Here is a 26,492-nt window from a genome sequence, read left to right on the forward strand (position 1 = left end):
TGTTATGCGTCATCGCCAATGTCACCTCGGACAGGCTTGCCTTTCTGATTTCTTTTTTTTCTTCTTCTAACAAATCTCCAACTTCGAATTACCAATCGAATAATTAGTAGTGGGTTGTCTTTGTTTTTGCTGCGGGCGTCGTCCGTGATAATTGGTGCACGATTCCCCGCGCAGTGAGGGGCCAAAGCAAAAGGGAAGGGAAAAAGTCAACCTGACAGAGGTCCTGGGTATAAAGCACAGCTGTCCCGGGGTTGGTTTTGAGGCTTGCAATAAATTCATCATGAGGAACACCACTTGCTACCTGCCCAATGGCCTCACATTTAACGTATCGCCCGTTTTCGGTGGGGTCACCTTCAAGTCTGCCGATTTCAACGTACAGCACAACTCCACCTTCCCTCCAGGTTGGACGATCATTATAAACACCGAGAAACCTCAGAAACCTCAGAATAAGGAGAAAGAACAAGACTCAGAAAATGCTCAAACCCATTATGAGGAACATTTCACCCGCTTCACTACCCCCACCTTGAACCGCGACTCCCTTTACATCTCGTACATAGTCAACCCGCCCTCTAGCGACTACAAGCCTGTCACCTCATTCACACGCCAAATTGCTATGATGCTCTGGGCAACGCTGTGGTGGTACTTTCACGAGCCCGAACCAAACCTGAACGTCGAGACAGCCGCCTCTAGCATGACCCCACCCAATGCCCGACCAAAGGGCCAATGGCGGATCAACATCAAACGTGAGGGAATCTTCAAGGGCCGGAACCTGTTACAGAAGCTCGAGCGCATGGGTCTAGTCACCACTGAGGACTCCTCCGTAGGCCTGCAGCCAGTCGAGACAAGAGACTCCAGCAGCTGGTCTAATATGTTCGTCAGCCGGCGCAGCTTCTGGCAGCTTGATCCGCGTCTGTTCCTCTTCACGCTCGCACCCCGCGGTACGCCATCATCACCATCGTTTCAATCCCGCAGCGCCTCGCCCGCCCGCGACGGTCTGCCCGAGGTCACAAAGCTGTCGTTAGCGCCTACAGAAGCCATGTTTCACACTGCTAATCTCGCCACATACACCTCGATGGGACCGTTCACCTCGAGCAGTCATATACCAACATACTACCCGCCTCCGCCAACTCAATACACATTTACTAATGGGGTACGGCATCCCATCCGCCCGAAACCGCCGCACCAGGCCGAGGTGTTCTACGTGCGATACATCCCAAGCTTGAGCCAGTATCTCTCGTTCCGTGTGCCGTTCGTGCCGATGGTCAAGGGTCAAGCTTCCAACAGCAGTCGGCCAGGGACTCCTGTCAGCTCGACGGTCACAGGGATCTCACAGCATCTCGCCGAGGACATCACGTCGGACGTGGACACATTACATCGCTGGATGAACGTACCCCGAGTAGAAGCAATGTGGTCAGAGGGTGGTCCGAGATCCGCGCAGGAGAAATTCCTAATCGACAACTTGACTAGCCGCCACAAGTTCCCTGTCATCGGATGCTGGGACGGGAAACCGTTTGGGTATTTCGAAATCTATTGGGTGAAAGAAGACCCCCTGGGACGGCTGATTGACCACGTGGATAACTATGATCGTGGTATACATCTGCTCATCGGCGAGCAGGAGTTCCGTGGTGCGCACCGTGTTGCGATTTGGTTGAGTGCTTTGGTGCACCACTGTTTCCTGTCAGACATGCGAACCGAGTCGGTGGTTTTGGAGCCGCGCGTTGATAATCTCAAGTGAGTTCCTCGAACGACATGAATGATACTGGACATGGAATAGTTAACTAACCACCCCACAGACTCATTAATTACCTACAAGAAGCAGGCTTCTACAAAGAAGGCGAAGTCAGCTTCCCGCACAAGCAATCCGCCGTCATGAGGATCAAGCGCGAGTACTGGGAAGGACCGGCCATATAAGCTCCAGGGCTATCTTTTGCATTGACACGATCACGAGTAACGATATAGCTATAGTTTTCTAGATCATCTTATCTTATGCCCTCAACAATTTTCCTCCCGAACCTCTGCATAGAAAAAGAGACCAACCCATCAAAGTCCTCTCTAGCAACAATCTCATCTTCTGCCAGGGCATTTATAACGAATGTCCATGATGCATGCAATTCACTCCGAGCATGTCCCGATCCCGTTATTGGAAAAATAAACGGGTATGCTCTTGGCAATGAACTGCAGATTGCCGCGGCGGCCGATTTGAGGGTTGCTGCTCGGGCGGGGCGGGTGTTGGGATGCCGGAAGTATCATACATCTTTTCGGATTCTGCAACTGGCTTTTGCGTGAGCGTGTTAAGCTTCTTAAATCAGACCTGTCTTGGTATTCCGTCTGTTGTTAAGGTGGCCCTACTGCCGGGGTTGATAGCGTCAACGGGTGAGGGGCGAGTTCGGCGTCTCACTTATGGAGGGAAGTGGGGCGGTGATTGAAATTTACAGGGAGTGGTTCGATGGAAATGGGGATGATGGAGAAATCTTTGGAGAGAGAAGGGGCTGAGGAAGGGGGAGGGAGGTTCTAAGCTGGAGTTTCGAATGCTCTAGTGTGTTTTTTTTGCCCTTTCTGCCCTAGCGTCTGCTACAGGAATCGAAAATTTAGGTTGAGGTATATCATTGTTCAAGAGGTAGGTAGATCATGGTACATAAGACAGAATCTAAATGGAGAATTCCCCAGTTCTTCGAGGTGTCACAGAAAAAAGGAAAAGGAAAACGTGTGAATGCCACTGAAAACAAGACAGGACTAGAACGCCAAAGCCGTGCCATGCAGTGGTAAAGAGTGGATGAAAGGAAAGAGAGAATAAACAGATATCTAGCAGAATCATACTCACGGCCTAATCAGGACCAAGTGAGCGAATCGTATTTGGGGATATGCGTATCAACGTGTGAACAGCTTTTCAGAAGCAGCAAGTATGGAAAGTGAAGGTGAATAAAAGTCATACGGGGAGACAAGACAAGGAAATGGTGAGTAGATAGGAAAAGTTGTGGGGATGTAGAGACATCGGTTATTAGATAGGTTCAATAAAGTGAGAGTGGATCGAGGCCAGCTCGATTAGTGAGAGCGACGACCGCCCATGTACGAGCTCGTCGCAGAAGCAAGGAAGCGAGCAACGAAGCCGCCGCTGTGGGCGTGGACTTTCATCTTCTTGGACGGCTGGCGAGCAGGCTCGAAGGACTTCTTCTTTTCAATGTGGCCGACGTTGATGTAGCTGTAGCTCAGGGAGGAGACGGAAGATGGGCTGCGAGATTGGTCGGAGAAGGTTAGGTCGTCTGCGCCGGAAGAGACGGTGCTGATGGAGGCGGGGGTGCCTCTTGAGCTTGGGGCGACGCTGGAGGAGCGTGAGCAGAGAGAGTTGAAGGTCTCTGCGTGGGAAAGGGCAGGCACATCGCGGACGGAAGGTGGGGAGAGAGAGCGGTTGGGTCGGATGGGGGATGTGCGGCGGGGATATGGGTTATAACGCTCGTGTTCGGCTGCACTGTGCTGGGTGTGGAGGTTGTGCATTGTTGGGCAGGAGACGTGACTTGGGAGACGACGGAGGGAGTTTTGACGCGGTTCACCACGGGCTTCCAACTTTTGGCGACGCAGGCGGCTGGCCAGCAGATCCGCTGATGCATGGAGACGGCGCCTAGGGACATGTTAGCTTATTTCTTGGAGAGCAGGGGACCAATTGGGTGGGAATCGAACATACCATTCGCGGTGTTCTTGTTGCTTGTGACGGTGTTCCTCTTGGGCTTTGCGCTCACGTTCCTTGGCTATCAAGCGCTGGCGGTGGGGGACCAGGAAGGGCTCGAGGCATGTGAAGAGATCTTCTTCGGTGATGCGGAGATCCCAGTCCAAAAGGAAGAGGAGTTGGCGTTCCATGAGATTGACCTCGGGAAGGGAGAAGCCAAATCCTTCATAGCCCTTCACTACGGTGTATCGGGCCCAATGCTTGTTCTTAGGGCTCGAGTCGTTGAGGTTCTTGGCGGCGAGGATGAGTGAGGCGAGGAAGATCCGGTGTACTGTGCAACGCATGCCCTTGGCGACTGGGGGCAGACGAGATCGAAGACGGCCGAGATAAACCAGGGAGCTCATGAGGGTTGACACATGGACTTGCGATCTGGTGACAAGTGATGCGATGAACGCTTCGATTGAGGGAAGGGCGGGCAAATCGGAGGCATCCATGGGAGGGGTGGATGGTGGTGTCGGTTGACCATTCTGGCTAACAGTGTTTGTCACATGGGCCTCACATCGTATGACCTGAGCTGCTTGTTGGGCCAAGTGTGTAACCATTTCCCTAGTCACTCGTGTAGTGACAAACTCTCCAAGAGCTGCTCGGTTGAGCGACAAAGCATCCATGTTGTATATGTGAAGGGTAATCGAGGTGAATTAAATGCCAGTTTGATAATTTGTAAGGCACAAACGAATTGTGTCGAACAATTCTGTTGAAGCTGAGACAAACAAAGGGCTTTGTCCTGGGTATAGTAATAAAAAGCAGAAGCAGCAAGCAGCAAAAGAGAGAATAAAAAACAACGATGCGATCGAAAGATAAAAATGGCAAATGGCAAATTCCTGACCGGCAGGATAATTGTTCAAGTAGTTTCTTTCCGCAAGAATGTTGCAAATGTTGCAGTAAGGATAGTTGGGGTTGTCGTGTCAACCTCTTATCGATTTGATAGCCCTAACTGAGTCTCAAGATGTGAGACCTGCCGGAGATTTCTTTTTGAGAGACAAAATCTGTAGGTAAAGCAATAGAGTGGAAAATCTAAGTCTTGGTGAAACAAATTATTGAAATATTAAATCTCTTATGAGGGAGGGAAAGAGAGGATAGAAAATGACGACGTTGGGCATGTGGATGAATCTCGTGAAGAATTCTGGGCGGAATACCTCTCTAGTTATAACCATCTGGTATGCGCCAAAGAGGAGGGGGGTAGGATAGGCTTCTGCAAGGTACTATTATCCAGTCAGAATGAAGGAACGGATTATAAGGGCCCAGAGCACAGGCACACAGGGGTTACAGAATAGGTACGGAGTAAAAGCGAACCTGCATAGTTGGATCTGAGATACTCGAACCTTCGCGCGCGAAGACTGAGACGCGGGACACATTATTTGTTCATTTTTTGTGGAGTCTGGAGGAGTTGAGAGGCTAAAGGATTACATTGTACTTTATCCCTAGATTGTCATTCTTTTTTCATTGTACCTGAGTATTAGGCATTATTCCTTTCTCCCATGAAACCACCTCTTGTGCTGAGTCCTTGGAAGAATGAAGTCTCTATTCCAATCTCATTCTCTCTCTGTAATTAATTCTACTCCGTATTCACATCAATAAACACATATTAAAATAGAATGAAAACCAAATAGGAGACAAACTGATCGAGACATAGGATCGCCACAGGTGGAACCCGATCTTCAATAATTCACCAGCCCCATAACCTATGCACTATGACAATCGACGGTACCAATGTACGATGATTCTATCAATACTTTTCATGAAACTCGCGACCGTCTCATATCTGCGCGATACGCGGTGTCCATTCCAATCCCATTCCATAGATAGCTTCCACAAACCAATGTACAGTCTTGGATCCTAATCCTGCCTGACGCGAGTAATCCAGACTCCTTTTCAAGGTTTAGGTGTTTAGTCCTCTCTAGTATCCTTTAGTCCAAACATACAAATCAAATCCTGCAGCAAATCATCACCTAAAACAGCCACCTGAACTGAAATTCCGAGCTCATTGGCGCCGAGTGCTTACCTTAGTGCCCAAAGCAAACCTGTCAGTTTCCGACCGTGGCGATATGTGCCTGGCATGGGGCGAGACAAGTACCAAAAAATCCCTGTCCGAAAAGAGTGTTCCCTTTTTTTCCACTTTTATTTGCCCTTAGTACATTAGTGTATGGACAAATGACATGCCAAATGACCCCTGTCACGGCGCACCACGAGTTTAGCGTGTTCGAGGGGCCCAAATGACACGCTCCTGTGAAAGGGCATTATAACACAGTACAATATTCTATCCACTACGGAATATTCTAGGTAGAATAGTGTAGAATATGGTTTCAGAATCTGAATACATTCTGTCCTCGCATAAGAGAGGTCACATTATTCCCGATGCTCGACCCGATAATGGTGGTAGGGATGATTTCAACGTATTCGATCTATTCGATCTATCGATTTTGGCCCAACCACCTGTTCCAACATTTTTCCTTTTTTCTTGTTCTCTTGTTTCTTGTTTCTTGTTTCTCACCATGTTCTCCAAATGAGTCCAATGTGCAAATCCCTTAGCGGCATGTTTTGTGCATCGACTTACACTATGCAGTAGCTTGCAACTAAAAATAACCGAGTAAGATTTCCCAACCCACCAACTGCATATATAAGCGCTCGACCTCCCCGGGGTCCCCCAATCCCGCCAGCGCTTACAGACTACACCAATTACACATTTCATCCGACCAACTTGATACCTGAGCGCTTGCTGTAACACTTCGCGCTTCCTATTGCTCTAATTTTAGAATGGTTTCATAGTTTACTTCCTATTGTTCTTAGATTCCTCTAAGCGCGACTCCGTCTGGCTCCCCACAATGCGGTTCTCGGTCCTCCCTCGGACACTAGGCAGCAATTGCGATCCGCGACAGCTACATTATATCGGGACATAATGGTGACGAATGCTCGTTTCAGCATAAGCGTCTCGCTGGAAGCGAATATTGAGTGGTATGAATGTGGCGAGGTTTCAAGTTGCATCCTACGTAGGACCTGGGACTGCATTGCGGCTGCATAATACCGGAATTGGATTCACTTGTTGTTGCTGAACTCTGGATTGTGATCTTCTCATTGCTTGGAGCTAGCCGCTTGAAACGTAATGGGGTGTTTCAGCATTCAAGACTGTTGGTTTCAGCTGCAGTGCATTCAGCTGGCGGTTAGAGATGTGTAGAAGGGCTGAGACACCACGCCACGACGCCATATGGGTAAGGTCGTCAACCCGTAGGTCGGTCGGTCTGTACCTCGGCATTTGTTGGTGAATTTGATAACAAAGCAGTTTTCGATATTGGGCTTAGTGCGTTGTGAAATTTCAACAGAATTGATTCCAAGTCTATTCCATTCCTAATAATAAACAATGCTCCCACAATTCCTCCGAACTAATATCCCAACTTCTCCACTCACTTATGCGACAACAGCCGAGTAAGAAGAAACAGTCAGAGCAGAACTGCCAGTGAAAGGCTCGGTACCAGCCTGCACATCGATCAAATACAAGCTGGACTTGAGGCCCTGGTAATCCTCAAGATACTGGAAGAATTTCAAAAGATCACCAGAGAAGCTAGTAACAGTCGACGAAGCAACGAAGCTGTACACAGTCATGCTGCCGTTGGGGCCGACATACAGCTTCCACGAGACACCGTTGATAGTAACAGTGGCGATAGGAGAACCGGTAGAAGAGATGGGACCAGCACCGCCCAGCGCAGCAAGCCAGACCATGATCTCATACTCCTCGCTTCCGTTGGCGGTCGAGCTCAGGAACATGTCGTACGCGACATCAGCGACGACGTTGGTGTTGGAGTAGCTACAAAGGTCAGATAGGGGATTTCATTCTCGATCGCGCAACAACTAACCTCCATTTGAAAGTCGACTCGATGCTGTTAACGGCGCTCAGTTTCTGAGCAGTGAACTTCAGCGCCACGTTGGCGAAACTCTTCACCTGGTTCGCGGTACCGGCCCATGACCACGAAGTGTGCCACGCGATGGTGCTGCCGCTGAGCGAGTCAATGCCAGTGCACTGGGTTCCGGAGGTGTCGTAGCTCTGGCCCCAGAGGTTGTTGTAGACGATGTAGCTACCGGTCGTGACGGAGCCCCACTGGTCGCAGAAGTTTGCGCGGCGAGCGAGAGTCTTGCTAGGGTCAGGGCTGGCGCTGCTGACGGCGGCCAGTGCCAAAGAGAGGACGGAGAGAGGAGCGAAGGACTTCATGGTGGTTTGGGAGTGCAAGAAGGTATTCTGGATTGATTAATCCCAGCTAGGAAGCCGGGTTGTTGATCTAATATATAGCGGTCGATTCATTCCTCTCCGGGGAAATCATCCGATTAGGAATGGACTTGTGTGGGCACCTGTTCCGTATAGAGCACGGGGTGGTCCTGTCTCATTTCATCTTGGAACAGGCGTCAATCTCTGGATAAGGAGTAGACTCCACTACCGGGTAATAACAAAAGCTGGCTCGGCGGGTTTGGGTCAACCTGCTAGGTCTGGTTGGCAGGAAATGATCACCGCCATAGTCTGCGTATGCCTGAGCCTCGTGGGTTAAATTTTTCCACGATTGGGGTCATTTATGCGTGTTGTTCGCATAAATTAGGTTGTTGCGGTTTTGGGTAGATCTCCGGGCGTTGGCAGCAAAATCTGAGACGGCGGCGTTGTAGAGCGGGGCGATAAAATGCTGCTTCTAGAACGCGGTCAAATGATATCGATCCATTGTTAACTGGTGCATCCGCTCTTCCTTCAGGTTTGAATAAAGTGGTGAATAATTGCGAGAATTCTCCGACGTTAAAGATAGGGGTTGAAGGACTATTCTTCACATGTTGCAAAGGTGCAAAGGTATACTGTATGCGGCCCGGAGAATATTGCAAGTAATAGGTGACTTCTGCCATTTCAAAGACTGTAGGTCCAGGTGTGCAATATTCGAGCTCGTTCAAGAGATTGGTGGAAGGACGTTGCTAGATCAAGCCACAACGTCAATGTTTTTCGCCGTTCTTCAGGGATATGCACCCCGCAAATTAGTGCTGCAAGACTCGAGCACCTGACCGGAGTAGTTTGTCGCTAGTTAAATAGGCAACTCGGTTAGATGTGTGCCTGCTGAAGAATGCGGAGAGGTGGCCGTCCTTCAGTAGGAGATGATTGACCTATTGATCTGCGTTGGCACCGTGTGATTTAGCCGTAGGCTGTGAACGGAGGTTTGACCTTGATGCTTTTTGTTTCATGTATGTTAGCAAGAGTCGCTGTTTGATTGGTGATAAGGTGATGTGGTGTGTTGATCCCTCGGATATATATTTCGTGCTTTATCCCTCCCCTACTAGTCCACTAAGTCCCTGATATGCCTCTCTCACGATGTCCAAGAATTGATTTAAGAATACCAAGCTTTGGTGATGTTGTTTCCAAGGTTTTCTCTAGCATTGATTGGACCGAAATAATTTTTACGATAGTCAGTGATCAGGCTTCCAGACCGCACGGTCGCGCGGCCTTCACTTTCCCTCTTACAATCCTGGTCTCCCTTAGCGGTGTAAATGCATGTAGATTAAATATCTACTAGATACAAATCTTTAGATTCCGACCACAAGTTCTGGTGTCATTATCAAATATCAATAGTGAAATAGGTACCATCTGCCAATTTAAATTACATGGCAACTCCCATCTTCCCAACAACCTTATCACAGAATTCCCCTAAACTTGCCGCATTCATCACATCTAATGTAGTGACCTCAACTCCTAATGTGATACGCACCCAGTTCCGTAGCTCCACAGCGGCCAGTGAGTCCAACCCATAGTATGATAAGGGACGCGCCGGGTCCAGCGCGTCTGTCAAGCGCAACTGCTTTGTCAACCGTGAACCTACGACCACGATAGCTGCAGTCCGCACGGCCGCAAGATCGGGATCCTGGGACTGTATCATAAACAATAATGTCTGCGTCTCTTTATCTTTGCTGGCGTCCCCGCGCGAACGTGGACCATCCCCTCCCAGGACTCGCAAGCCCCGGAAGCGAATATCCTGCAGCAGATCGCTGTCTTCAGGTTGCGGAAGAAGTAGACTTGTGATCATCTGGCCTTGGCTGGTGACATTGAGACGGCGATGTGGGTCTGGATGCTGCTGAAGGATTGAGTAGTCGAAGATTCGGCGCATCAGGCCTTCATTGATTCCAAGCAAAGTGCTTCCATCGAACCTGCTCTGTAGATCTTCATTGTTGGAGATGACGCCGACGTCTTCAATAGGCCCGAGGTTTATGCTGATGGCGGGTAAACCAGATGCACGACGATACGCTGCAAAGGCGTCCTCGAATGCATTGCCACCAGCGTAGTTGGCCTGTCCCTTCTGGCCTATTACACCAGAGATGGATGAAAGCATGGTAAAGAACGTTATCGGTTGGTTTGTTTCGAGAGACACAGAATGTAGGTTGGAGGTCCCCGTCACTTTACAGGCTAGAGCAGCGTGGTAGTCTGCGTGAGACATTGATTCGAATGTCCGATCCTGGAACACGTGTGATTAGTACAAGAAAAACCGCGATATGGCCCTGAGAGTAATGCCTTACCCTGAATACGGCGGCCCCTTGAATGATTCCACCAACCGGAACCAAGATCTCGCTGAAGACCCTCCTAACGTCTTTGATGGAAGTGACATCGCCTTGATGTAAACTCAGAGAACATCCAAGTGCTCTAATGTTTCGTGCCATGTGCTGAGACACCTTGTCTTCATAACCGCCTCGAGACATGACTGCGATGTGCTTGGCCCCGTTGGAGGCTAAATGAATGGCAAGACTACCAGAAATACCTTTCAACCCTCCTACGAAAAGATAAGAGTGATCAGGCTTGAGGATAGACTCCGGCAGCGTTGGTGCAGGTTGGACCTAGAGATGTAAGTAAGTTGAACGGGTTCAGTTCAGGTTCGAAGGCTTACCGGAATAGCAAGGCTCGCACCAAGATCGTCTGATATAACGATCTTTCCGATATGCAAGCCCTCACGAAGAAGTCCAAGTGCTGTCGGAATCTCGTCATAGCTGAGACATGTGATTGGTGATAAGGGCGGCAAGTGGCCATCTGCCGTGAGCTGAGATAGTTCCGAGAAGACACTGCGAATGTGAGCACTGAAATTGAATTAAAGACCGGAACATATATACTCACGATTCAATGGTGTTGTGTGGCAAAGCCATTATATCTAAGTTTTGGAAAGAACAGTTGGCAGCGAGCGATCCTGTGGATAGCAACTTGCCAGTATCGAGACCTCCATTCGTTATCTTGATGAGCCGTCCGCCAGGGGCAAGCAATCGCCCATCTTCGTAGTCCAGATTTCCATTCATAGGTTGACTGATAATAACATCAAATCCGTGGCCGTCGGTTACATTATGCAGTGCGCGAAGAAGTGTGGTGGACTCCGACGCGAAGATATGATCTTCCGGCAACGCAAGCTCTTGAGCCAAGAACTGCCGCTGCTCTAAGCTGCTCACCGTCACAAAAGTGTCACAACCTGAACTCTGACAAAGACGGACGCAAGCGATGCCAACAGATGTGAAAGCCGAATGCACCAAGACTCGATCCTCTCTCTGTACAGGCGCGAGACGACGGAGTGCGTAAATACCAGTTATAAAGGCGACTGGTAGAGTGGCTGCATCCTCAAATGACAAATTGTCAGGCAAAGTGAAGGTAGTCTTGCATGAAACGATGACTCGGTTCGAAAAGCACCCGTTGCCAAACACTGCCACCCGCTGACCGACATGGCGAGTGCTGACGGACTCGCCCACGCGGACGACCACGCCAGCCCCCTCTAAGCCAAGCTTGCCTGAGTCTCCATGGACGGAACCCATGGCCCCATCGACATCTCTCGCGTTGCAGCCGGAGGCGAATAACTCAACCTCAACCTCCTCTGGCCCGATGACCTGACTTTTAGGCTGCTCCGCAAAGTGGAGCGCGTCCAAACTACCAGGTCTGCTTGTCACCAAGCTAATGGTAGACTTCGAGTCATGGAAATTGGTTAAGCGAGATGGTGGTCCCCCTGCGTTGTCTTCCACCTTGCGTTTATTCACCCCAGCATCGGGCCACACGCGGCTGACGTACAACAAACCGCCACGCTCAACAATCTCGCGTTCAATTGGAATGAATCGCTCCTTCGGTGAATTAACTTCTAGGAGAGCTGTATTAATGGCGATCGCATTTGTGCCCAGATTGCCCGGTGAAGCTGACTCGACATCCAGAGTGATTATACGGATCATAGGTACCTCGGCACGGACAGTGCGGAAAACACCATGAGCAACAGCATTGAGTGGTGTAGTGGGGGTTATCTGGGAGCCCTGTGTCACCCAGACCAAATTACACTCTCTTTGAATTATTGTCTGGACAGTGCTCCATTCCTCCCCCGTTGCTGTAGCAAGCAAAGGTCGAGCCAGCTCGTCAAGAACGAGAACCGTCGACTCGGGGGCGAGTGCCGAAAGCTTGCCATCAGATTGATTGTTGATATGAATCTCATCGAGGTCCCAACCCTTTGCTCGGAGCTGCGAAATGGTGTCATCCATGATGGTGGATTCCGCAGATGAGAAACGCACGACAAATATTTTGTTATTATTGCTGGGTGAGGGAACCTCTTCAGGCGCTACCTCTGCAACGATACAACTGCCACTGGTAGTTTGGCGAACTTTGATAAGACCAAGATTTTGCAATGCATAGAAGGGGCTACCCTCGTTCATCTGGTTGTCTTCGGTCGAACTGGAAAGGTTGGAGTCGTAGAACACCACATTGCCGCCTTCCGAAATAAGGCGCCGCAAGTTGGCCGCGAGTGTCTCCAGGCTACCAGAGTAGTTGTCTTGAGACCAGTGAATGACCACGAGATCGAATTTGGAACTTCCCGCTGGCATGGTAAAAGTTTTGCTGAAGGGATCAAGCACACTGTAGCGGGAGGCTCGCGCTGCTGGCCACTCTGCATATCTTTCTTGGGCGCTGAGCACATTTTCTGCATTGTTAGAAGCAAAGTGGAACTCGGTAAGGGCTGTCCGAACCGGACGTGGTGTTTCATCGCTAGCAAACCACAGAGATTCTGTGCTACCGGGCACGAGGTTGACCTCGAGAACCGTCAAGTTTGGGGCCTTGTGGGCTGCCAAATCAAGGATCTGCTGTATGTGAGGCTTCGAATTGTCGTCACCTAACATTGCTTGTCGAAGCTTCTCATCAGTATCCAGATGCTGGAAATCTGGTTTCCACATCAGCTGAGTATATGTGTGTGACATGTAAACGCTATCCCGACCATCCAACAGAGGGGTGAATGACAAGCCATTCAGCTGCATGATCAGAGAGCCACTGACAGGATCGTATAAAGACGCGTCTCCCGACGCGTTACTGGAAGTGGTCACTGATACTGCTTCTCCTGACTTCCAGGTGTGGGAAGAGACAGTCACCTCACCGATGCTTCTGGGGACGAGCACGTTCTCCAGTTTACTACGATTGCCACGGTGAAGCGAGGTAAACATGCTCTGAAGAACACTGTCCAGAGGAGCTGGATGTACTGCATACTCGGACTGCGGTTCCCACTTGGTTCTGGGAGGGGTCAAAGAGATGAGGGAGCGTGACCTTGATTTTCCCTCCATGCTCTCCACAGCCACCAGCTTCTGGAAGTCGGGACCATAGGCGTACCCCGCATCCTTCATAGACTTGTACCACATCTGTCCAGGCGTCGGGTTATTCAAAGGCAAGCTGAAGATATCCTCTGTTGCATGGGAAAATGCTGGACCGGGATTCAGCTCCAACCGGACCAGTCCGCTTGAATTGATCTTCCATTTCTCGGGAGACGGGGCTGGGGAGGATGATGATGCGATTGAACTCGATTCTACCAGAGATGTGATTTTGAACTCCCACCATTCCTGCCCCAACTTCGGCATGGGAACCAGCAAGAGCATGACATGGACCTCCACGTCATCCTCAAGCACCAATCCTCGTGGGAATTGTACATCCCGAAGGCAGTAACGGTAATTCTTTGTCTTCAGGATATCATACTCTGAAGTTGTGGCAGTTGAGAGAGCTGTTTGACGAACAGCTTCCATGGCCATTGTAATATAGCCAGCAGCGGGAAAGAGTATCTCGGATCCAATTTGATGGTCGCGTAGCCAAGGCACATCTGACAGACGGAGCAATCGGTGCCATGAAGGGCTCTGCCACAGAGTGCCGAGGACTTTGCTACCAAGTAAGTCGTGCGCTGGGAATTTCTTGAACCTCCAGTCTTTACTAGCTAAACTCTCGTGCCAGTATTGAATGGAATGTTTCCATTGGTAGTTGGGCAGGTCGACGATCACCGCAGGCTTGACCTCATTCGGTGAACCTTCACAGATGTTCACTTTGCCCAATGAAAATCTGGCATTCTGTAGGAACAGGTGGCCTGCAACGTCAAACATAGCACGACAGCTGTCGACTTCGCCACGCTTGTTTGTTGCGGCGTACGTCAACTGGTCAGTCTTCGCTGCTTTGGCAATCTGGGTGACTGGCCCTGCAAGTGTGTTGCTTGGTCCCAGTTCTAGGAGGAAGTTTGGAGAGAGTTTGTTGCTTTTTATCATCTTGGTGCAAGCTCCATCGAATCGGACGGGCGACAGCATGTTCGCTTTCCAATATGCCGCGGTGCAAACTTCGCTTCCAGTAACTTCATTCTCAGTCACAGTTGATATCATATATTTCGAAACCGGAGTGACCTTGCCACATTCCTCTAACCCACCGTGCTCAATCAACAGCTTCTCATAGCGGTCGGCGATCTCAGTCATATGATGTGAGTGGTATGCCACTTCAACTCTCAAAATTCGAGCAAAATGTCCGGCTGCCTTGACTCGGTCTTCCACTTCTGCCAAGCTGGAGGCCGATCCGGATATAGTGACACTAGCAGGGCTGTTATAGCAAGCAATTACCACATCGTCTTTGAAGACATTGGCGTCATCAATGTAAGACTGTACATCCTTTGCGCTCAGCCCAACAGCCATCATACCTTTTCGGCTTGTCGATAGCACACTCTTACCCGCAATCCCTCTGAAATATGCGTTGAGAATGGCCTGTCTAGGCGTGATGAACCCGGCACTGCACGCAGCCGCTATTTCACCAGAAGAGTGACCGACAACGCCTTCTGCGCGAACATTCCAGGACTCCAGCACGGCTAGTTGTGTAAGCTGTAGAGCTGTGACGAGAGGCTGGGAGAATTCTGGCTGGCTAAGGCGCTCAGAGGATCGCGCTTGAGTGAGTTCCTCCTGCAGTGACCACTCTGGCCTAATGTCTAATGGCAATTCTTGTAGCGCTTTGTCCAATTCCTCGAGGACCCGCTTGGAGGTTACCGGGAATGTTTCGACAAGCTTTGCACCCATTTTGGACCACTGGGCGCCCTGTCCGGTGAATACAAAGCCAATTCTGGCCTCCTCTTGTGGTGTCTTGGAGAATTGAGCATCCTCTATCGCGAGCTTACTGGCATGTCCACTTTTTGTTGGATAGCCTAATAGAAATGCACGGCAAAAATGGCGGGATCGCCGATCCGAAAGTGTAAAGCTGAGATCTGAAAGCTTAACTTTGACTCGAGGATTGAGTAGATGGGCCGAAGTGGTCATTATTTGGCGTTTCAGCGAATCCATATCATTGGCCGAGAAGACCAGTACTTGGGGGCGCTGAGTGACCGTTTTGGAAGATTGAAGCCCGTCAAAGAGGGAAAGCATGTCGGACAAATTTATAAATGAGCTGACATGAGATTTGGGTAGCTTTGGGAATGTGTGATGTTTTGCAAGGTAGTGATCCACATTGTCTAAGATTGCGTGTGCATTGGAGCCACCAAAACCAAAGGAGTTGACGCTTGCACGTCGGTAGTGATGTGATTCTTTGGGCCACGCAATACCTGGTCGTGTGGCATGCACCCGGAGGTCATCGAAGTTGATCGCAGGATTCGGGTTGAAAAAAGTTGGATTTCCAGGGATTTTACCCTCCTCCACAGCCAGCATAGCCTTGATGAGTCCTGAGAGACCTGCCCCTGGCTCCGAGTGCCCAATGTTGCTCTTCACTGAGCCGATGATCAACGGATCTGTATGTGGGCGCATGTGAGCAAGCACTGACGCCGCACCTTTGACCTCAAGAGGATCTCCCGCGGGTGTGCCGGTTCCGTGACACTCAAGGTATCCGGTCTCGATATAGTGGTTTTTGTCAATACCGGCATTTTTATAAGCTTCGCGTATCATTGCCGCTTGAGCTTCGGAGCTGGGGCTGTTGATTCCGGGAGTCCACCCGTCGCTGTTGCTTGCTGTCCCGCGAATCAATGCACGGATAGGGTCGCCGTCCCTCACAGCATCTGATAATCGTTTCAAGTACACAGCATTTACCGCCTCCGCTCGACAATAACCATCAGCCTTCGCATCGAACGTATGGCATTTGCCACTTGCTGAATATGCTGCCCGCATAGTGCCCCTTTCCTCGGTATGTTCTGGTGATAACCAGAGGTTGACACCCGCCACGACTGCGCCGCTTAATGTGCCTGCCCGGAGGTTTTTACAGGCTACATCAACCCCCACAAGGCCGCTCGAGCAAGCTGTATCAATTGTGAAACTATGATGAATTTGGTGTTAGCAACGGTCAAACAGCGGACTGCCCCGGGTCAACTTGGAGATCTCACCTTGATCCTTGTAGATTGAAAAAGTGGCTAATTCTGTTACTTAGTATGGCACGACCTGTACCAACCGCATGACCTGCCATTCTTTGCTCGGGGTCCCGCATCTGCATGTCATGATAATCTACATCAATTAGGATCGCGGCTTATATTTGGAAATATCACATATTAAGATTGTTGAACGCTCTTACCGCCGTTTAGGCTGCCGACATAGCAGCCAATTTCCTTCCCACTCACTTCCTCAATTGGTATACCCCCATTCTCGAAGCACTCGTACACTACTTCAAGTAACTGACGCTGCTGAGGCTCCATAGAGATAGCATCAGCCCGGGTGATGTTGAAAAAGGAAGCATCGAAGGCGGCAGGGTCGATATCTTCGATAAACATGCCACTCAGAGCTTTCATGGTTCCAGGCCTACCTGACCCGTCGAAATGTCCCTCGGAGCTAAAACGAGATTTTGGCACCTCGTTGGAAACGGCAGTGCCGCCAGACTGGAGGAGTTCCCATAATTTGTGCGGACTGTTCACATGCCCTGGTAGTCGACAGGCCGCAGAAACGATGGCGATGGGTTCTGGAGGATCCTGGATGTGCCTGATGCCATTTGTGACTGTCATTTCGCTTTTGTGGCAACAGAAAGATAACTTGTTATTGATGCGCTTATGATGCAGAGAGATATGTTTTAGCAATGATCTAGGAGACAGCAAAATAAGATACGAATTAACTAGGTCTCCTCTCGAATACCCTGATATCCTGAAACACCGAGATTACACCTAGCTCTTGACTCTATTCAGAGTGGGGGCTACAATTATCTTAGTGTCCAGGCTTACTTTCTACTCATATTGCCGATATCCCCACGCATTGGATATAGTATGTGGAAACCGTGGGATCGGCATCATTTCCTTTTTCGGCACCGAAATCTTACATTTATGCCTTGCCCTTCAGGCATCCTATGCTTCTTCTCCAATCTTACTTCTAAATATTTTCTTCTCCAATCAACTTCATTGTTTCGATGAGTTTTCTTGGTCTAGCGCCTTCCACAGGGGTCGGTTGCCGATTCAAATACCGAATTTACCATGATGTTCGGATTACAGTATGTTGTCGCTTATTTCTGTTGATATCTTGCCACTCTCAATGGTAGATTTTGGTACTTTCTTAACACCTTTACAACCTCCTGTGGAGCACACATACCAACGATGAATCGCGAGGATGTCGAGTTTCCTACCTTTGATGGGTTAACATTACGAGGATGGCTTTACCCAGGGACAATTCGTGGGCCGGCTATTGTTATGAATCAAGGGGTACGTCTGATTATGAACCTTTCATTGTAGACCAAATCCTGAATACTTCTAGTTTAATACCCCAAAAGAAATACTCTTACCCGATGTTGCGGCCTGGTTCCAACAGCAGGGAGTAACTGTATTGTTGTATGATAATCGTTGTATTGGTGCCAGTGATGGTGAACCACGCAACGATGTCAAGCCTGCCAAGCTTGTGGAAGATTTCCACGATGCGCTTACCTTCATGACTCGTCATCCAATGGTCGATGAGGACAAGATTACCCTGTATGGTTACTCATTCAGTGCCATGACAGCGCTTGTTGCAGCCGGTCTCGATCATCGTGTTGGGGCAGTCATTTCTGTGACGCCGATTGCCAACTACGACTTCCGAGAGAAGGAAAAGAACAATGTCATGGCGTTGGCAATGCAGGATCGCATCTCCACCATCGCCGGTAATGACCCGGTATATATTCCTTTTGTTGGTGATGATGGCTACAACCCAGCTGGGTGGGGTAACCAGTACAACATGGAGCAATTCCGTGCATTCCTTGGGACTTCTTTCTTCACCAACCAGACGACAGTTCAGAGCTACTACCACGTTCTGGCTTGGCAACCTTACGGGGCTATGCGTCTCATCAAAGGGACGGCGGCCATGATGGTCACTCCCGCCGAGGACACTATCTCGACACCTGCAGATCAGAAAGCGGTATTTGATATGATTCCTGAACCGAAAAAAGAGTTCGATCTGGTCGCTGGTAGAGGCCATATGGATGTCATTAACGGAGAGGGAGCGGAAGAAGTTCTCCAAAGGCAGCTTGATTTTATGAAGAAATATCTGGACTTCTAGATTATGTAAATGTACATGATATATATCCTCAAAAGACTTCAACTTTTCATTATTCTTCTGGAGTTTTTTCGTGTTTATTTATTTGGCATCCGCTTCAAGTTGAATGCGGCAATGTTCTGTCTGTGTTGAGACGTCTTGAAAGTGCATCCTTGGGTGTGGAATTTGATGATTAATTCGGCCAGGAGTGATACCTCAGTAGTAGGTATGAGAAAAAAAAAGACTGAATTGGGTATACAGGAGGGCACAACTTGCGCAGATATCCTTAACATCTTGCTATCGGATTTAGAATCCATGACTGGAAAATGTAAACTTAAGTATCCTCAATTCACTGATCTAAGTCTTGCAAATCTATAAACACTTGAGAGACATGTGTGGCAAGCAAGCTACAGGTATGAATTTCGTCCTCCTTCCCTGTTCGCGAAATGAGATCTCTGCTCATGGCAATTCGGCCTCAATCACACTCTCATACCCACGACCGTCAGGGTAGTACTTTACAAGCTTAAGACCAGCATCCTTGATGACCTTGCTCCACACAGCCTCGGTTCTTTCATTAGCTGAAGCCTGTAGAACAAGGCAGTCCATGGCTGCTTGGTAGCAACTAGCGCCCGTGGATGGAATGACAATGTCATTGATAAGCACTTTAGAGTAACCGGGCTTCATGACAGCAGCAATCTGCTTCAGGATTTTCACGGATGTTTCGTCCGACCAGTCATGCAAGACGGCGTGCATGAAATAAGCTCTGGCTTCTAATTATATGTGTTAACATCGTACTTTGTAATATAATCAAAAAGCTGTGTTACCTTTGATGGGCTGCTCGGCGCCTTCTTCGAAGAGGTCGTGGGCGACAGTTCTGATCTTGTCTGTGGTAAGCTTGACAGGTCCAACAACCTCTGGTAGGTCTTCCAGCACAAGAGAACCGGCAGGCAGATCTGGGTGCTTCTCCGCCACACGCATGAGATCTATGCCGTGATGTCCTCCAACATCTACAACAAAAGGATTACCATTGCTCAGATCGGCGCCGTCAAGCAGTGCTTGGGTGTCATAGAACTGCGGCCAGGCTCTCTTTCCTTTGGCCCACACATCCATGAAAGAGGAGAAGCTTTCCTGGTGTACAGGGTTTGCACTACAACGCTCAAAAAAGCTTTTCTTTTCTGGGAAGGTGTCGATGTAGCAACTGGCCTTGTCATCCCGGGGCTTACGGAAATTTGTCTTAGCCAAGAATTCGGGCCAATGCATAGCACATGGTGCGACGTGATCGGTTCTGGTGGGTGATCACGTTAGTATGTTTGGGCTCAATATCCACATACTGAATAAATAGTGCAGCTTACCTGATGCGAAGACCGTTGCCAATTGAAGTGCTCTTGTCTCCAATGGCAAGGGAATAAGGCGTAGGCAGATAGCGGTCGTTTGCTGTTTCTTCGATGATATGGTTTGCGGCCATTAGTCGTAGTTGATGACCTTGTGCTTTAATTAGTACACATCTTCTATCACTATTTATGTGACAAATATCAAAATCTTACATAGCAGCTCCGGTTCCATATCCTTTTTGCTGAGCTTGGCCAATTCGTTGACATCCTTTTCACCACCGCCAGCAGCTGTCCAGCTCTCAAACAGACCAATGTCGATGAGAGATTGAAGGACAGAGAACATGATTGGTTCCTCTATAGCGAGGCGCATGGTCTTCTCTTCTTTTGTTTCCAGTTTGTGGAACAGTTTGCGGGCCGCCAGAGCCAGCTGCTGACGCGTGGCATCCTGCTCCTCAAAAATATTTACCTCGATAGCGTTAAGCTTTTCAATTAACTGCTCTGTAATGCCGGCCATGGTTGGAATGATCTGAGTGGGAGGAAACACAGACTTAGATGCGATGTCAATGTCTGCCAAATTCGTCAGATGTTGGTATTTAATAATGAGTTAAACCAGCATCAGCTAGCAGGGTTAGTGGCCGTACTATGCGTACATCTACACAAGACGATAGTAGTCCGATCGGTGCATCACTCCGACTAGAAACCAAGCTAGCGCTGACACTGGAGGCAAATTACGGAGGCCCCAGGAGGGGCCGTAAGCAATATTCAAACACCGAAAATCAAGAAATTCCTAAAACCGAAGGTCAAGTTGCCCGAACCCTCGGTATATGTCCGAGAGCGCGCAGCGAATAGGAATTCTCCATCAGCGAGACCTCACAACTACACAGATTGATTATTTGAAGCTATCACAGAGTGGGAGGTGATCTACAGCACATTGAGGATCGAGTAAGACATCAAGGGAGATTTTATTTATTTCAGTACTTGTCATGTCATTTTTCCAGAGCTTCGTGTCAACCTATGAGCCGTGATACACATTTCTGCAGCCATTTGAATGCGGCCTAGAGAACTAGAAGAATAATAGTGAGTAAGATCAGAAGTCGTCTCCGCGACTAATGACCTCTTTGATGTTTGGTCGAAGTAGAATGGTCTTGTTTCCATATTAGTCGCTGTTCTCCTTATAAAAAACAATGAAATAACTTACGTGTTCAAACTGGGCTGTGTAAGTACCTTCCTTCTCATTCAAAGGTGGATAGTCTTCAACAATTCCGGATTTCACCAAGCTATTCAGCTGTTTCAGTTGTTAGTCAAAGACTTCAACCACGGACCAAGAATGGAGGTTCATACACCGAGGAGATATTTTTCTTGGCCAATTCTGTCCAAATAGCGTCGGCAGAAAGGGATCGTGCTGAAGTTTTTCTTGATAGCCCCCAACACGGATTTGGCAGAAGACAAAGCCAAGTTCTTTGGGTTTGCGTCACCACGCAGAGCATAATGTGATACTTCTCCTCCTTCAACGTATCGGCCGCTACCGGTACTGCCAAAGGTTTCGATCGCGAAGACATCTCCTTCCTCCATCTTTGTCATATCATCTGACTTGATAAAGGGGACACTCTTGGTGCCATGAATGGAATACGGGAGAATTGTGTGCCCGCACAAGTTGCGAATCGCCTTGATCGGATGGACCTTACCGTTGATTTCACACTCGTAGCTTTCCATTGCCTCCTGAATAAGACCACCTAGTTCTCCCACCCGAACGTCGATGCCAGCTTCGCGAACACCAGTATTCGTTGCGTCCTTAACCGCTTCCAGTAGGTTGTCGTAAACTGGATCGAACGCCATCGTGAAAGCGCTGTCAACAATCCGACCGCCTACATGAATGCCAATATCTACTTTCAGTACATTGTTCTGCGCAAGCACGGTCTTGCAGCCAGCGTTTGGGCTGTAGTGGGCGACAACGTTGTCGATATTCAAACCGGTGGGGAATCCCATGCCGGCTATCAGAGAGTCGCCTTCGGTCAGGCCATCATGACCCACCAGACGTCGCGCACTATCTTCAATGCCGTTGGCAATTTCGAGGAGCGTTTGACCGGGCTTAATGCTTCTCTGTGCCCACTGACGGACTTGGCGATGTGCCTCAGCGGCTTGGCGATAATCAGAGAGGAAGTCACTATTGAGATTGTCGAGGTATCGCTTCTCCTCATTGGTGGTTCGCCATAGATTATCGTCCTTGTATTCAACCTCTTCGCCTTTGGGATAGGTATTGTTTGGGAATAGTTGAGATAAGGGAACCGAGGGTGGATCCGTCTGAACTTTGGGTTGCTTTTTCTTGGGCTTCTTCTTTCTGTTCTTTTTTTCTTGGCACTACCGTTCCCAGCAGCTACTGCTGGGCTATCTTCCGCCACATCATCGTCGGAGTCCTCCGTTTCCTTTGAAGTCCCGGTTACTGCAGGGGGAGAAACAGAAGTATCGGCTCCATTTTCACCAGCGACTGCGTACTCGAAGCGGGTATTAGCTTTTCTCGCCACTTAATATATGTCGAGTATCTTGTTCTTGGACCCTTACCGCTGATCTCCAAATTTTTTAGTAGCTCTGGGTCTATAGACATGTTTCACACGAATGGCCAGCCGTAAGCCTCAGTAAGCCGCAACGATTCAAGAAGAAAAGAAGAAGAGGGGTAGAGGATGTTTGGGGGGCTGAATGTGTGTAAATTTCCCACGAAGCACAAAGGAACAAAAACGCGAGGTAGGCACCTGGGCAGTCGGATGCGAAACGCATTAGCGTGCATAATTAGCGCTTAAAATACTAGCCTTAGGCCCATAGAGGATAAAGGGACTAACCGTCCACGGCTGATCTCCACAAATACCACTAGCTGTAACGAGAATACAGTAATATTTGAACCACATACTCACGTGGCGGCTCAACAGAAAAAAGGGTCTAGAAACAGCTCACATGGAAAAACCATCTTATGCAATAATATTGAGGGATAGTTATCGCATTTCTATATTTCAAAGAATCCTAGACGAAACTTGAAATCAACCAGTGGACAGCAATATAAAATAGGGCATCATAAGCGCATAGAAAGATGACAATGAACTGATGTTCGACAATGTAGCAAGTTTCTTGACGAAAAAGATGTAGTAGATTGATGAGTTTTGCTGCATTGAACCCGATATGGGTAAAGGTGTGGGCTAAAATTTATATTACGTCTCGCTCACTTATGTTTCATCGTACAAATCGACTCTATTCCACTCCCTTGGGAAAAAGGCTAAAATACAAGATAAAAGGTTTGTTTGTAAGAGAAAATCGGGTTCGTATAGGATAAAAACTCAATTTGACTATTTTCTCTGAAGATGGTTATTAACGGCCGGTGGATATATTGAATTATTCACACCTGCATGTTGCCACTGTTGACTCCAACAACTACTGTATCAACTACTCCGTAGTGTTTCCGTGCTTACTCCGTAAAATCTAAACATTCCAGCATTCGGTCAGGAGTGGAGTGATATGTGGAGCCGCTCAGCCAAGGCAAGAAAAACAACTCGCCTGTCGGTGTCCTTGCTCTTGCTCTGAATATTTTTTGTTTGTGGGCTAAAGGAGTTACGGTCCATGCGAGAAAGGAATACATGGAGATTCTTCATGATAAGATAATCGCCATATGCCATGCCAACAACAAGGACTATAATGACTTGTGGCGCACCCCGCCTCGATTCTGACTGCATAACTGCTTACGACGATCCCCCTCCCATTACTGATTAAAGATTTGTCTGTGTGTCTCATTCCATCGGCCCGGTGCCCCCGTCTGAGTACAGAAGCGCCTCGCCTCAACAGATGCTACCCTATCTCTGCATGTCAGTATGGTCGACCAATGAAGATGCCTTTCATTGCTTCGGCCCCCAATTCAGTGGATTAAACTTGCAGTCTGATGGAAAATCCAAATAATCTGCAGCGGGGATATCAGGAATACGCGAAGGCGAGCGTTTAAACCAGTGCTGCTGCATGCACGTCCAAAATAAGACCATTATCCATATGTCGTTGTCAGACCGATCACCGAAGCCCCACCGAGTTTCCTCAGAGTTCGGTGGCATATCGCTCGTGCTTCCTCATTTCTACTTTGAGTAGAACGATTCTCTGATCAGGAAAAAACCCATGCACTACCAGCAGAGAGGGAGTCGTCTCATTGTTGACCGAACGTGTGATGAATTTACTTATTCACGACTTGGGGTTTTCCCATCGAGCCTGCGATCGGTGCCATGGCCAAAAGTTACGGTGTCGAAGAGAAAGTAATAGCAACAATTGTGTGCGCTGTACCAGGGCAGGCGTGCGATGCACTCCACGGCCGATGAGATTGCGGTCCCGTGCTCAATCCAACAAGGAACCTCCTCAAGGGCAGCCACAAAGTCTTGCAAACAGCGAGAGCGAACGACAACATCACGGTAAGTATGCAATGTATGAGAACTACTTTGCCATATGCATTTCAATAACGGCAGGCTAACTTCAATTAGTGAATGAAAATGATAGAGCCAATGATACCAACAACGACATTTCAGACCAGTTCAATTATCTCCCGATGGGCGTGCTGGATATGCAGACCGACTTGAATATTGAATTGGATTCCTCGTTGCAATCGGAAATCCATCCTGCACTGACCTCTCGGTACGATCCTGCAGAGCCCGAGTCACGCGGACACCCTCTCCACACGAATCAACAGAGATACCCCCAGGAATCATCATCTCATTTGAGGACTGCCCAACAAACGGTGCAGACACGCTGGGGTGATCTTCCCAGCCAGGGAACCTCAGAAGACTTGTGCGACTTCTCATTACCGCTCACCATGCACTCCTCCTTCCCCTCAACATATCCTAGACATCGTGTCTCTCCTGGGAGAAACACTTCTCCGCAGAATGCACACCAGGAAGGCCAGGATGACATCATGGCGGACTTTGATCAATCGAGAGCAAACTCAAACACTTCCGATAGCAAAGACCTAGGTACTGACTCTGGGTATGGTAACGAGCTATCGCCTTCCGATCTGCTGCAGTCACCTTACGGCGATGGAGAAGATGAGAGCTCAGGACTGCAGAGCAATAAGCAAGACCAGGGGGAGATCTCGAATCCACCGTTTGACACGAATCCCTCGAGTATGACTTCGTGGATTCGAAAGCTTTCTGACACCAATTTGCTGCTCCATCACCATATGCACTCGATACCCTTGGTTGAGACGAGGCAAAGAGCACGGAGTAGTTCAAGAACCTCTCTGAGCTCCATGGAACCCGAAACACGGCTTCCAGTGGATTTCACCTGTAGGTTGTCAGCTCAATACACGGGACTCTTGACTAGCATCTGCGCTAGGCTGGAGTCATCCAGATCAAGCAATGATACCCAGCCACTAGCACAGCTCACATTGGACCAACCATCACAATTGCTTGTTCTTTCGAGCTATATGTGTCTCCTTGAAATCTACGATAGGATTCTGCAGCATATGAAAGCATGGTTAGAGGCGCGACTAAAGCTGGGGGTCAAAGGTACTGCAACTCTGAATGAAGACGAGGGCGATTTTTCCTTTCCGTCCCAGTTGCCGAACCTAACCGTGGGCTCGTTTAAAATACCAAAGACCTCGGCTATCCAGACCATCGTCTTGACGTGCATTCTTGAGACAAACATGTTGCACATGCATTCCCTCATTAGCGAGATTATGAAACCTGCATGCAATAACGGCACTGGATCGGCGTCCAAGACTGATTCCTCCGGGCCTTCAGTCAGGGAGAAGCGAACCTTGAATGGAGATTCGGATGTTGGTGATGGGCTTTCTAGCGTAGCGAAGGTCACCTTGCAGGCCATTGAAACGAATGAAGATACCACATTACGGCTGGTGCATACTGTTTCCAAGCTAGCTCATCAGCGCGTTATGCTTTGATTATGTTAAACCCGATACAAACTGAAGGGATGTGTGGATTGGTGCATACATTGTTTGAGAGGAGGGTGATGTTGTGGTAGTTTGCATCTGTCAGATAAATAGGAAGAGCTCGTGTTCTTATACAAATAGTGATAAATCACACAAACTTACGCACTGACACAAGAACAAATGTTTCACGGCCTATTTCAATCAGAAGACTTGATATATCAAGTTCGGTGTATTCGGTATGTGAAACCTTTGTATGCATCATAGCGACGATCTTCGGCTACGGCGCCTTACTCATGTCCGCAAAGGCCGAGAAGGTAGGCTTGCCAGCATCATCGAGGTTGACTACTTTACCGTCACTGACATACGTCTCAATCCAACCGATACTGATCTCTGCGCCCTCGCCGCTAATAAAGGGTCCCTCCTCTGCCTGGAGCGCTTGGAAATCTGCGTCCGCTGCTCCCCTGTAAAACGTTTCCATGTCGCGAAACAAAAACTCCACCTGAGCGTCGAAGTCACGCACCCGCCAGGGATTGCCGCGCATATTGTTGAGCTCCGATGTGAAGTCACGGAACGACTTGGGGGCAAAGAACTGAAAATACTGTTATTTTGACATTGACTCGTGCTCTCTTGCCCGATCAGGTACTCACGATTGAAAAACCCTCGATCCCATTTTTGGCATGAAGCTTCGCTGCACGGGCAGCATGTTGTTCTGTGACCCATTGGTAGAACTCTTCTTCACTGACATTGGGTTGCCGATAGTGCGCTACCGTCATGCGCAGGAGGCGCTTCTTCTGAATAGGTTCAGCCATTGAAATTCGATTTCAAGGAATCTCTGTAGGAGATTAAA

At 48.8% G+C, this 26,492-nt stretch overlaps 9 protein-coding genes across 9 annotated transcripts; 3 read left to right on the top strand and 6 right to left on the bottom strand.

The window, feature by feature from the left end:
* Nucleotides 1-280: 280 nt before the first annotated feature.
* Nucleotides 281-1,911, top strand: N7529_008376 (GNAT family N-acetyltransferase; the record flags this gene model as incomplete). The annotated part of the gene is made up of 2 exons (XM_057243903.1): nt 281-1,731; nt 1,794-1,911. 2 exons carry the CDS (start codon nt 281-283, stop codon nt 1,909-1,911), a joined length of 1,569 nt encoding a protein of 522 aa, XP_057095441.1.
* A 1,131-nt stretch (nt 1,912-3,042) lies between these two features.
* On the bottom strand, nt 3,043-4,329 carry N7529_008377 (cyclin family protein; the record flags this gene model as incomplete). The annotated part of the gene is made up of 2 exons (XM_057243904.1): nt 3,043-3,616; nt 3,680-4,329. 2 exons carry the CDS (start codon nt 4,327-4,329, stop codon nt 3,043-3,045), a joined length of 1,224 nt encoding a protein of 407 aa, XP_057095442.1.
* A 2,794-nt stretch (nt 4,330-7,123) lies between these two features.
* On the bottom strand, nt 7,124-7,922 carry xgeA (putative endoglucanase; the record flags this gene model as incomplete). The annotated part of the gene is made up of 2 exons (XM_057243905.1): nt 7,124-7,520; nt 7,570-7,922. 2 exons carry the CDS (start codon nt 7,920-7,922, stop codon nt 7,124-7,126), a joined length of 750 nt encoding a protein of 249 aa, XP_057095443.1.
* Nucleotides 7,923-9,336: 1,414 nt separating this feature from the next.
* On the bottom strand, nt 9,337-16,929 carry fma-PKS (polyketide synthase fmaB; the record flags this gene model as incomplete). The annotated part of the gene is made up of 6 exons (XM_057243906.1): nt 9,337-10,185; nt 10,247-10,561; nt 10,612-10,783; nt 10,836-16,253; nt 16,321-16,438; nt 16,506-16,929. The coding sequence occupies 6 exons, from the start codon at nt 16,927-16,929 to the stop codon at nt 9,337-9,339; spliced, it is 7,296 nt and encodes a 2,431-aa protein (XP_057095444.1).
* Nucleotides 16,930-17,508: 579 nt separating this feature from the next.
* fma-AT (acetyltransferase fmaC) lies at nt 17,509-18,439 on the top strand (the record flags this gene model as incomplete). Its single annotated transcript, XM_057243907.1, has 2 exons — nt 17,509-17,613; nt 17,666-18,439. 2 exons carry the CDS (start codon nt 17,509-17,511, stop codon nt 18,437-18,439), a joined length of 879 nt encoding a protein of 292 aa, XP_057095445.1.
* A 435-nt stretch (nt 18,440-18,874) lies between these two features.
* On the bottom strand, nt 18,875-20,260 carry fmaD (putative O-methyltransferase; the record flags this gene model as incomplete). The annotated part of the gene is made up of 4 exons (XM_057243908.1): nt 18,875-19,185; nt 19,240-19,700; nt 19,768-19,897; nt 19,960-20,260. 4 exons carry the CDS (start codon nt 20,258-20,260, stop codon nt 18,875-18,877), a joined length of 1,203 nt encoding a protein of 400 aa, XP_057095446.1.
* A 573-nt stretch (nt 20,261-20,833) lies between these two features.
* On the bottom strand, nt 20,834-22,348 carry metAP (putative methionine aminopeptidase, type II; the record flags this gene model as incomplete). The annotated part of the gene is made up of 5 exons (XM_057243909.1): nt 20,834-20,890; nt 20,945-21,031; nt 21,088-21,989; nt 22,109-22,231; nt 22,306-22,348. 5 exons carry the CDS (start codon nt 22,346-22,348, stop codon nt 20,834-20,836), a joined length of 1,212 nt encoding a protein of 403 aa, XP_057095447.1.
* Nucleotides 22,349-24,310: 1,962 nt separating this feature from the next.
* On the top strand, nt 24,311-25,657 carry fumR (Zn(II)2Cys6 domain-containing transcription factor fumR; the record flags this gene model as incomplete). Its single annotated transcript, XM_057243910.1, has 1 exon — nt 24,311-25,657. One exon carries the CDS (start codon nt 24,311-24,313, stop codon nt 25,655-25,657), a length of 1,347 nt encoding a protein of 448 aa, XP_057095448.1.
* A 265-nt stretch (nt 25,658-25,922) lies between these two features.
* On the bottom strand, nt 25,923-26,454 carry N7529_008384 (EthD domain-containing protein; the record flags this gene model as incomplete). Its single annotated transcript, XM_057243911.1, has 2 exons — nt 25,923-26,234; nt 26,293-26,454. 2 exons carry the CDS (start codon nt 26,452-26,454, stop codon nt 25,923-25,925), a joined length of 474 nt encoding a protein of 157 aa, XP_057095449.1.
* Nucleotides 26,455-26,492: the final 38 nt, after the last annotated feature.

The sequence above is a fragment of the Penicillium soppii genome (assembly GCF_028829465.1).
Source record: "Penicillium soppii strain IBT 18220 chromosome Unknown utg000006l, whole genome shotgun sequence".
Taxonomy (NCBI): domain Eukaryota; kingdom Fungi; phylum Ascomycota; class Eurotiomycetes; order Eurotiales; family Aspergillaceae; genus Penicillium; species Penicillium soppii.